This window comes from Sitophilus oryzae, unplaced genomic scaffold, assembly GCF_002938485.1.
Source record: "Sitophilus oryzae breed Bouriz unplaced genomic scaffold, Soryzae_2.0 scaffold_1018_pilon_pilon, whole genome shotgun sequence".
NCBI classification, from domain to species: Eukaryota; Metazoa; Arthropoda; class Insecta; order Coleoptera; family Curculionidae; genus Sitophilus; species Sitophilus oryzae.
Genome location: NW_022145636.1, coordinates 1,732,401 through 1,744,520, shown reverse-complemented (window position 1 = coordinate 1,744,520; position 12,120 = coordinate 1,732,401). Strand labels below are relative to the sequence as shown.

The following is a 12,120-nucleotide window of genomic DNA, read 5'->3' as shown; positions in this document are numbered from 1 at the left end:
GAAAAAATAGAAGATATGGCAACGTTGTAAATTTTCCAATTATCAATCTCTCATTACATAGGAGAGAGAAAGAAGTATATATGAAATGTCAAACGTCCATCTGGTCTCAATTTTCTTTGTTATTTTGTTTAGAAAAGTGTTTTTCAGTAAAATTTTGGACATTTTTCTATCCTCAATCAAGTGTGGAGTGTGGCTTTTAGATAAACTATAATATAATGAAAATATAGTGAAATTATTTCTTTATAAGGGCCGAAATAAAGAAAAATTCAATGTTGAAATTATTTTCCGTTTTTCTGAAAAACGGTAAGAGACCACCAAGAAAAAAAATTCAGATTCGTAATCTACGACCTCAAAATAGGGTGTATACCAATCTTGGTGAAAATCGGACGATTTCCAGTTTTCCTAATAATTACCCTAAACTTTTTCCACACATTTATACCTGGATAATGATGAAACACTTACCTACAATCGAAGGAATAACCAAAGCGTCGAAAATAAAACTAGCCAACATTATTGGCAACATCGCTTCACCTCTAGACTTCAAAGTACCATCTGCAAGTACCAAAACATTAATAAAATACAAACCAAGCCTATACAAACCCTTAAAAACCTTTGATTTGTTCAGCTCTTTCCCTCAAAATCTGTAGCTCTTTGTGTCCCAGAGGCAGCCTCTTCAACAAGTTGACTAAATCAGCTTCCTGGTTAGCTAACTTAACCTCCAAAGGCTTAGTGCTAGCAGGAGGTCTGGCCATCTCCAAACCGAACATTCCCACTCTGAAAGCCAGATGGAAATGCTCGGGGTTTTCCGATAAAACTGAGCAAAGAAAAGCGCCTTTGTTTTGTTTTGGGTACCTTAACAGTAACAAAACTATTTAACTGTTATTTAAAATAATTTGAAGTCCGACTCTGGGTTTTTAATTTATTTAATCTGATTATATTCAGCACAAACATATTGATCAGCGCTAATTAACATTGACTAAGCAAAATCACGCCAATTGAAAGATTCAAATAATTAATATCCAGGTCAGTAATTTAAAGATATCTATTTTTTTAACTTTTTTTTATTTTTTATTGTGAATTTGAAATCTCACTGTACGATCTAATAATATGCATAATATTTATCGTAGTTATTATAAATAAATCAACTTCTACAAACTAGTTTCTAATGCTCTGCATGTTCGAAAGGGTTACCACCCTCCATAATGCATACATTTTTTTTTCGTTCAATCTTATTTATAGCCTCTTTGAACAGATCTTCTTCTTATATTTCGGAATTCATTTTGTACTCTTTAATTGTTTTATATTACTCGTTAATTGTTTTTGTACTCTTAATGTTGAAATGTATTGATTTCAAATGTCCAAAACAATTTTTATTGATTTTCCTTATTCAATGTTAATTAGCGCTGATCAATATTGTTGTGATGAGTATAATCAGATTAAATAAATGTAAAAACCAGAGCTGGGATTTGAAATTATTTTAAATAACAATTGAATAGTTTTGTTATTGTTAAGGTACCCAAAACCAAAAAAAAAAGAATCAAGTGTGCTCAGGAAACCAAGTTCTTTCAAAACCTGAAAAAAAAAGAAACGATGCAGGTCCGTATTTAAAAAATTTAAGTTGGCCTCAGTATCTCACAAATTATGAGCTAATCTGAAAATCTAAAAATACCATCAGATAGCTCTAATAAAGTGGCTATAAGAATGTGCAATTAGTTTTTTGATTTTCTAAAAAGTAACGACAGGAAGAAATAAAATTGATCTTCAAAAAATCAGTTTTTTCCAAAAAAAACTCAGCAATCTTTGAAATTTTTAGAACTTTTTTGACGGCATCTTGGTGGACATCCTAAAGCTCAACTTTGCCCCAATTTAACCATATTCGTATCTGTTACGGTTACCGAGATACCAATGCTCGTACCTCGAATTTGTAGCACCCTGTATAATCCAGTACTCACCTAGATGCTTGGATATCCTCAACAACCACTTGACGTCCTCCCCGTAGGGCGGATTCCGGGCGTACTTCGCTTGCGGCCTGTCGTCGTGCACCCTCCTCGCCAACGTGTCCAGCGCCAGCATACCCACCCGGTACGCGGTCAGCAGGTACCTCAGCTGCACCTGGTTGAGCTGGTGCGGCCTGTGCTGGCGCACCATGGCCTGCTGCGTCGCCGCCGGCGCCGCTATACCTACACGCAGGAACGGCGTCAGCGGTAAAACGGCTGCGTTAGCATGGACCAAAGTACTACCTTGCGGCGGCGCGGGCACCGGCTGCTGCGCGTAGATGTGCTGCTGCTGCTGCGCCACCGGTCGCGAACTGGGAGGCGGCGCTTGAGCCAAGGCCACGGGCGCGCTGCCGAAGTACTGTAACTGAGGCTGGTGCGCCGAAGTGGCAGGACCTGAAGCTCCTGCCGGGGGAGGGCTGGAGTAGACGACGGGCGGTGGTTGCTGGTGAGTTGCGGTTATCGTCGGAGCCACGTATTGTGGGGGAGGCGCTGCATACTGTGACGTGGGGGGAGAGACGTACTGGGACGTCGTGGGCGTGGTCGAAAAGGGTACCTGAAAAAATATAATTATAAATATGCCGTGATTGTTAAATCGCGCTGTTATCTGATACCGTGATTTTTTAAGGTAAGTCTTCGACGATTTTACGTTATGCGAGAAACCTACCGACGTTATCGTTTTATACGACTGTTGTAACAGTTACGTTACATGCTTCTCTGATATCAGTGATTAAATCCCTAGATCATATACCGGGTGTTGCATCGTCGGACGAAAGGAAATCCCATGTAAATTTTAATGGGGTCAATTATTGGCTTCCCTAATATATATATATATATATATATATATATATATATATATATATATATATATATATATATATATATATACTGAATATATATATATATATAACTGAATATATATGGGCATATATAACTGAATTCTCCTGGACTAAACAATAAAGGGGTTTTTTCCTTGAACTAACGGCCTTCTTATTAGACTGCATCCCCAAGACACCTGTTTGAATATTTTTCTCTCAACTAGTCAGTCGCGTAGACTACCCATCTCTTTATATATATATATATATATATATATATATATATATATATATATATATATATATATATATCGCTACAGTCCTATTTGATACTCACCTGGAATCGAGAGTCCTCCAAGTCATGAGTCTGCCTAGAATCCACGGAAAACAACACCGGCACTACCTGAGGCGGCGTGGGAGGAGGTGGCAACCCCGCGTAGGTTGCTTGTCCGACGTTTGGAGGGGGAAAAGGGGGCAGGGCTTGAGCGCCGGGAGGTGGAGGGGAGGATAGGGGAACTGGTACTGCACGTGTACGTGTTGCGTCGCTGTAGGGATTGGTTGAAGTGGACCTGGAAATAAATATATTTTTATATTGAGAAAAATTCATAAAAAAATTTGCTTGTTCTAAAATGGTTAATCCCGTTTATACTTTTCCAAATATCCATACAGTTTTAGAGAAAATTTTAGAAAAAACACGAAAATATGTTTGAGTTTTGAAGTCCTAAAAATAAAAAGACGTTTCTATGATTTATACGTTTCTATGTTATATAATTTCGATTTCGTTCTTTGATGGATGGTTATTGTTAATTTTGATTAACGTCATATTTTTTGCTGTTGTTTGATCACATTTTCTGATAACTACTAAATTTTGTGCTTTTTTAATATTTTAAAACAGCAAAAAATATGACGTTAATTAAAATTCTATCAACAATAATCTATAAAAGAATGAAAACCAATGGAAACGCCCTTTTATTTTTAGGACTTCAAAAGAAAAAATTCAACTATATTTTCATGTTTTTTCTAATTTTCTCTAAAAGGGTATGGGAATTTGGAAAAGTATAAGCCAGATTAACCATTTTAGAACAAGCAAAAATTTTTATGAAGAATGCATTTTTCTCAAAATGTCAATAATAAAAAAGTGTTTCCTCTTGTAAAGACAATCTGGGGACATACTGTAGATATATTGGAATATGGAGAAATTCGGTGATTTACCTGCGTAGCCTATAGGGGCGCCTGTGGGATGGGCTGGTACAAAATTGTAGTGGCTCACGTACATGCCAACGGGAGGTGTGGCGTGCTGAAATAATAAATAAAAAAAAAATTAAGCAACAATAAAAAAATAACCAAATCATTAGGATTTAATTATGTTGTTTAAGTTAATTAATTATGTTATCGTGTATCTTGTTTCTTGAAGAAATTGTCTTGTCATATAAAGCTACCTCTACACAAAACGTTTTACCTTACGTCTTATTACTCTTCAAAACAGTTAAAACACATGTAGGTGGCGCCCCCTACAAATAGCAGTCAGTTTGACATCAAAATCAAATTCTCATGTCAAAACTCCCAGACACCAATTTTCATCCAAATATTGACGTTACTTCAAAATTATTCGAATAAAAAATAAAACTTCTACACCCTGTATCTCCGAAACTAAGCATTTTAGGACATATATTTATATAAACTTTTTTACTTATTTTTATCAGTAAAATATGCTGCCGAAGTTTCCGGAATACAGTTCGGACCACCCTGTATAAAGCCCTGTCTATACATAACGTTTTACATGTCAATCTTACCTATCCAGTCAAAACGTATCAAGTAAAACCTTCTGTTTGTGAAAAGGCTTAGAAAAAGTGAAAATACTATGAAACTTACTGGATATGGTGGCGGAGCCGTTGTAACAACCACAGGCGCAGCCGCAGGAGATCCTTCCTGTGTAACTGGTTGTTCTGAAATATTAAAATAGAAACCCTTTACATTATCACCCATAAAAAAACAGTATAACTAACCAATCAAGGCAACCAGCTGCGCGTGCGGATCCATCAGCGCCTCGTGCGGCGGTATATCGTTATCAATCAACTGTTCCCCACCCGGCGTATGCCTAATATACAACTCGTACCAGTACTTCGCAACCTGGAACAACACCTCCGGATATACTCCACCCCCTTTAGCAGCGCTCTCCACCGTCAAACATGCGTGCTCAAGCATATCGTCGCTCTGCTCCTTACACTGCAATATCGCCCTCTGTATCTCATTTGGATTCAGTGCATGAGAATGAGGAAGCACAGACAACGCCAGATTAGCCGCAGCACTGACCATATTAATGTCACACCCTCTTGACGCCCTGTCAGCTATGCTAGCGGCCTCTGGAGGTGTTAGGTGACCCTCCCAGGTATCTATGAGAAAAGATATGGCAGCGGCACCGATCTCCATCGCCTGGCCTGTGATCCAGGAGACGTGCGAACTGTAGGTGCGGCTCAGCCAGTTGGGGGAGACGCAATTGTGTAGGCCTAGGGCGTAGAGACCTAGTTGGAAAGCGCACATGTGCAGGGCTCGATGGGGACCGTGGTGGCTCTGGCTCGTCGAGGGTTGGGTGAAGAGAGAGGTACTGCTTGTACCACCTGGAAGAATAGAGATAAAATAGTGTTTTAGCGAGAAATGCTTTCTTTGATTGACACAGTAAAGAACAGAAGTTTCGTTATATTCGCATGTTAATATTTAATACTGTAACGTTTTTAGTTCGTTACATGTCTTTTATATATAATATATGATATCTCGATGTGTGCTGTGCCGATCAAGTTGAGATTGACAGCAACCTTTTAAACAGAAAGTGAACGAAAATAATTGAATAGTAAATCGTCATTTATATTTTTTTATAAATCTCGTTTTTTTATCTGAAATAAAAAGTTAAGGCGTGATCCACATTTGAAAAACACCCGGTATATAAAATTAATTTATAAAAATGATAACGATGAAGTCAATAGAACCTTTTTAAGGTTATATAAGCAGTAAAAACCGTTACATTTAGTTAAATTTTCCTAATTTTTTAAACGAAAAAACTTACCAGCTTTTGTCAGTACTGTCTTGGCCAATTCAAACATAAAATGAGCTCCAGCCTCCGACGGCTGATTGGGAATGGAAGGGTACGCCCTTTTTTTGTACCGGCCCTCTTTGGTCCTTGAAATAGCTCCCTGCGATATTTGACCACTGGGACCAGCCAAAGAAAGGTTAGTCATACCCTGTTCCACCTCGGCACTGGTCGAACTGTGAGGTCTACTACAACAATCTAGAGAAAAAATAATAATAATTATAGATAAATCAATCATCAGGTTATTCGAAAACTATCTTAAGTTATGTATCAGAAGTAGTCAAAGTAAAAAAGGTAGCGGAGGCAACATTGCGGCGTGTATTCGTCAAATATTTATAATACTCACTGGCATCAGTTGGAATCATCTCTGACGGTGGTACAAACGGATTTATTGAAGCTATGGTACTGTCGCACTCTTCTCTGCGTAGGTGATTGTACTGGCTTCTGATAGGTGGATTGTTAGTGTAGTACGAACTGAGAAGAGGCGTTTTTAGAAGCTGGTGAACTTCCCTGTCCAAAAGTTTCTCCATAATCCTATTGATGGAAAAAAATTGTGTTTATCAGCACAGAATATCATAGCTAAACATCTTAAAAAAAAATAAATACATACCGGCAAATCTTGTAACAGTAGTCTTTGTAGAAAGTTAGTAAAGTTATTGCTAGTTCTCCTCTCTGTCTTCTTGTACCCTCACACAGTAAGGGATGATCTGCCTCCGAAACGTTGGCTTTTAGACCTAAGGCCACCACAGCCGCTTCAAAGGCTAAAGGTTCATCAGTGGGCAGGCGAAGACTGATGATTTTTGACCTGTCGCGACCTACAATGGTTCAGTTATAAACTAAACTTTTTCCACACATTTATACCTGAATGACGATAAAACACTTACCTACAATCGAAGGAATAACCAAAGCGTCGAAAATAAAACTAGCCAACATTATTGGCAACATCGCTTCCCCTCTAGACTTCAAAGTACCATCTGCAAGTACCAAAACATTAATAAAATACAAACCAAGCCTATACAAACCCTTAAAAACCTTTGATTTGTTCAGCTCTTTCCCTCAAAATCTGTAACTCTTTGTGCCCCAGAGGCAGCCTCTTCAACAAGTTGACTAAATCAGCTTCCTGGTTAGCTAACTTAACCTCCAAAGGCTTAGTGCTAGCAGGAGGTCTGGCCATCTCCAAACCGAACATTCCCACTCTGAAAGCCAGATGGAAATGCTCGGGGTTTTCCGATAAAACTGAGCAAAGAAAAGCGCCTTTGGCTAAGGTTCCCGAAGCTAGAACGCTGAGCTGGTGTGTAGCTGGGTTGAGCTGAGGTTTTTTGCCTTTTTTCTTCGGGATTTGAGGTACTTCTATCATGAGGTTTGGCGGGTTAGCTAACAGTTCTTCGGCTAGTTTTACTCCTGCAAAAAAACGGTTAGTTGTAATTTAAAATTAATCAGTAAAAAGCAATGACTTAAAGAATACAAGGACGCGAATGGGAATCCTTTGCCTCGGGTATAGATACCGACACGTCGCAAATGAAACGAAATTGAACGAGACAACAGGAAACGCCAAAAAATTTCCCCGCATTCTTCCCCGCAATTTCACAAGTAGTTTCGATTTAACTAAAAGAAGTTTCTAATATTTTTTTCTCTTCTTGTTTTTAAACAGTTTGATTGGTCTATTTCAAAAATGACAGATCATACTTCAATATTATTGGAGCGACGGAACGATGCAGAGACGCAGATGCGCATGAACTCGACTTAAGATTTTTGAGGCTTGTCAAATTATGTCAAATAACCTGAGTTTTGAAAGATGACGTATTTTGATTCGTGTTTTTACGTGTGTTTTTTTATGTGTTTTTTGTGTCTTTTGAAGTTAAGTGGAGGAAAAATCGAGGGAATATTAACTGTAAACCCAGAGCACAGTTTATAGTTAATATTAATTGTCGAGACAGAGTTTTATACACCAATAAAGTTTGTATACCATGTCTAATATGGAACTAAAAACTGAAGTAGCTTGGCCGGTGATCCAGGAGTGTGATATCCAGTAAAATAACGATATCACACGATAGGTAAATAATGCATTTAGTACTGCGGAAAGATAATACTAAAAAGTACTGGTTTAAAAAAAATAAGATTAAAATTAATTAATCAACTTTTAAAGCATAAAATTCAGTTTAATAAAATATTTTGTTTTATTTACTCCTGTGCAATATTAAATATTTTTTATATGTTCATAAGTTATATTGATAAATATAATAATAAATGCAGGAATTTTCTTGAAGCTTGAAAGTAAGAAATAGTTCTTTTTTATATTTTTTTTTGTGGTGTTTTGTTTAAAATACACTCATTGTTTGTTTTGTATTAACACATACTGTAATTTTTTTTTGAAATAATAAATCTATTATTTTTTTTTCAGTTTTATACAGTTGTTTTTTACAATATTTTGAAGTAATCACTTGTCACTCAAATTTTAAATCTTTGAATAAGAAGACTAAGGAAGGAGCATAATGCTATCCATGTATTAATGCTGTATTAATGCAGGTGGGCGGAAAAAGGACTCTAGGGTGGGGATCCTTGACAGTTCTGTTCGACGATTCATTTGACACATTTGAATTTGATATGAAATTTTGTGGATTTGTCAGTCTTTACGGAGCTTATTTTATGTTATTTATTATTTATTCTACTACTGACAGTTGTATAAAGGTAGTAAATCTAGATGGAAATTGTGGCAGAACTTAAATTAACAGTGACACTATCGCGATTTATCAAAAAAGACTCTAAAATAGTTGGTTGTGTAGCGTGCGGTAGATCTCGGCAAAAATCGAGTGAAATAATGGTAACTTTTCGCTAGTAAGTGACTATATTATAATATACATACGTGTAGTAAACCGATCATTTATGAGAAATTCACTTAAATTAACTAATTATATATTTTTTCTTGCATTTTTGCTTTTATTTACTACTTGTCAAAGATTAGATGTCAAAGAATTTAGATACGTTAATTTGACTTACCTGCTCCAGTAGCGTATCGGATGTTTGTGTTAATAAATACTTATTATAACTTATCTATTTTTATTAGAATTATATATTTTTATAACAATTTTAATAACTACCAACATTTATTCACAACGTAAAATAAAACAACAAATTATTGAGTCTACCCCACGTCTACCCTACATCATAGTTTTACATTTTTTAAATAAAATTTGAACGGCACTGATAAACCGGAATTTAAGTCGGCCATATTTGAGGCCCATCGCGGTGGACCTAAGATTTTTCATATGCTCCTTCCTTAGTCTTCTTATTCAAAGTTTTAAATATATTAATTTTCTGCTATGCGTTCCAATTGTACCAACTTATTTCTTATTAAAATAAAATAAACTGTTCTGAAATTAAAATGGCAGACACATCTATCACTGTCAAGGATTTTATCGTTGGACAGACTATACTGATATTGATCCTTGTATTCTTTAGTTATTGTTTTAAAATAAAGAAAAAATAAAACATACCCAAAATACAAGCTTCTTTACTGTGCCCATGCGCGTGCAGTCCTTCCGCCCTAGCAAACAACACATCCCACGGGTCGTTACATCTCCGAATCTCCGAAAAAACGTCAGTCTTCCCATCCACCTGGTCCACAGGCATCCCACCACTCGCCGGACACTGTCCAGAACTCCCCGCTACTGGCTCCCCACCATTCGCCTCCTTGGAATTATAGAAATACACACTATATTCATCCCCGGAGTTCGGAGAGTCTAGAGAACTCGAAGACTCATCTTTCGACTGTCTTCTCGACTCTTCCTCGGTATCTGTTGAAGGTGGAGGTTCATTTCCTGACCAATTCGGGTCGGAATTGGGTTCATTAACTGGCGTTTTCGAGCCAGGTTGTTTCTGATCGATGTTCGAAGCCTGAGGGTTGGTAATCTGACGTGTAGGTGGAGTATTAGTATCCCTACTGCTACTAGACGAAGAAGAGTCACTCCCACCACCTTCCTGCGAGTCTGAGTCATTGTAACTGGGGACTTGGAGTATGTTGATGTCGTCATCGACCTCACAAAATCCCTCGCTGCTCACGCTGGATCTGTTACCGTCGCGTTCGTTGAGTTGAGTTATGTGAGGGTGATGGGGGGAGTATTCCACGGGGTTGAGGGACATAACGTTGACATACTCGAAGCGGTGGTTGCGGAACAGGTGGTGGTGATGCCGGTGGTGTAAATGGTGATGGGAATGGCCCGTGTGGGTGATTTGGTCGCCGTTGAGTACCGCTTTGGATGAGTTCACTTGGGTCACCTGCAGGATTGAAAAAAAGACGTTTTTTGTTGTTTTAGAAACATGATATTAAGTCCAAAGTTATAAGAAGATACAAAGACATCTAAATAAAGGAGATAAAAAAAACTATTATATTTTACACTGATTAAAGATCGTTTACATCAAAAATCGATAATGCCAAATTTCTGCTGTTTGCTTTAGATTTGTATAACTTAACAGCGTTGTCACATTTATGCACTCATCTTTTAACTTATATGAAAGTATTAAAGCGAGTATAACTATAAACAAATGGTGTTTTATCTCCCTCATTTACAACAATTAATGGTATTTTTAATCAAAATATTTAAAACCTCACAACCCTGGTTATAATTACCTGACTTTCGCCTCTGGCACTATCAGGCCCGTGCCTGAAACAAGTAAACGGACAATGATACATCGGATTGATATCCGACGTATACGTAATCCCAGGCATGGGATAATCGTCCCAATCCAAATAACAAGCTTCTATAGCCGGCTTAAATCCGGTAAAAATATCCAGATCGGCCTTCAAAGAACTCGCGTTCTTGTAATAATTCGACGTGGACGAAGAATTCGTATTCCGGCACTTTGAAACTTTCTCCAGGATTTTCATGTGCCACGTAGTGAACTGGCTGTGAAGCATGTCTCGTTCCGATGGTGCCAACCCTGGATTCAAGGCGGCGAGTCTCCAAAGAATTACAACTTCATCGCATAATGAGGAACCTGCGTGTTGTGAGGCGTGAGTATTGCTATTTATGTTGTTGTGTTTTCCTCCTCCCGAGCCTCCATGACCGGAATTTCCGCTCAGTAGAGCTACTTTTGTATTAAACCACCTTAAAAATTAAAAAATAATAAACGTTTAATATTTCAATTACCTATAACTAAAATTACTACCATATAAGGATTTGTTCGCAGGCCATACATTCCTCGGTGATGATTTCTAGAAGGGGTACAGCATTTCTGTCATTACGCTTAAACATTTCTCTAACTATGCTCAAAAGGTTCCACATGCCTTCGGGTTCTCTGCCTCTGAGGGGCCGCAATAAAGAAGACCATTCGGCCGCCGCTGGCGGCGCCACTGTGCTCAAATAGTTCACATCGCTGCAAAATTACATGTATTATGGTTTGGTGCATTTGAACTACTCTATATAAAAATGTTTATTTGAACTAATTTACTAATTTAAATTATTTTTCGTGTTCATTTCTTAAATACATTTAATAAAAATCGAAGGAAACACTAGGTCCCCTGCTCATGAAGAACCATAACAAAGAGTACCATTAGGTTACCAATGACAGCGCCATTGCGGTAAAATTAAACGTTTCATAGTGCGATACATTTGAACTACCGCCTATCAAAAAGCGTATTTAAACTAATTTACGAATATAAATATCCTATCCTGTTCACTACTTAAATAAATTGAATAAAAATATAAAAAATAGGTTCTCTACTCCTGACAAGCCATAACAAAGAAGACCAATCGGCGCCACTGTACTCAAATAGTTCACGTCGCTGCAAAATGAAAATATTTATGATGGGGTACATTTGAACTACTGCCTATAAAACTGTTAATTTGAACTATTTTACAAATTTAAATTATTTTTCGCGTTAATTACTTAAATGCATTGAATAAAAATCGAAGCAGACACTAGGTTCTCTGCGCATGAGGAAGCATAAAAAAGAGTACCACTAGGTTACCGATGACAGCACCATTGCGGTAAAATTAAACGTTTTATAGTGCGATACATTTGAACTACCTCCTATAAAACAGCTTATTTAAACTAATTTACGAATATAAATCTCCTATCCTGTTCGCTACTTAAATAAATCGAATAAAAATATAAAAAGTAGGTTCTCTACTCCTGAAAAGCCATAAAAAAGATGACCAATCGGCGCCACTGTACTCAAATAGTTCACGTCGCTGCAAAATTAAATATTTTATGGTGCGGTACATTT

At 37.3% G+C, this 12,120-nt stretch overlaps 1 protein-coding gene across 3 annotated transcripts in view; it reads right to left on the bottom strand.

Annotated features, from left to right (window-relative positions):
• Window positions 1-12,120, bottom strand: part of LOC115875017 (zinc finger SWIM domain-containing protein 8) — a 35,861-nt gene that overhangs the window by 9,396 nt on the left and 14,345 nt on the right. For 2 of the 3 annotated variants that reach the window (XM_030890340.1, XM_030890349.1), the window contains exons 8-13: window positions 11,061-11,267; window positions 10,522-10,999; window positions 9,389-10,169; window positions 7,149-7,295; window positions 611-832; window positions 463-552 (exon numbers count right to left, since the gene is read on the bottom strand). In XM_030890340.1, the coding sequence (XP_030746200.1) occupies window positions 463-552; window positions 611-832; window positions 7,149-7,295; window positions 9,389-10,169; window positions 10,522-10,999; window positions 11,061-11,267 (1,925 nt within the window). Of the gene's footprint in view, window positions 1-462; window positions 553-610; window positions 833-2,416; window positions 2,551-3,146; window positions 3,379-4,021; window positions 4,107-4,681; window positions 4,756-4,815; window positions 5,428-5,870; window positions 6,093-6,240; window positions 6,429-6,504; window positions 6,710-6,778; window positions 6,869-6,926; window positions 7,296-9,388; window positions 10,170-10,521; window positions 11,000-11,060; window positions 11,268-12,120 lie in introns of those variants that run through there. The other variant, XR_004048957.1, reaches the window with a different exon arrangement.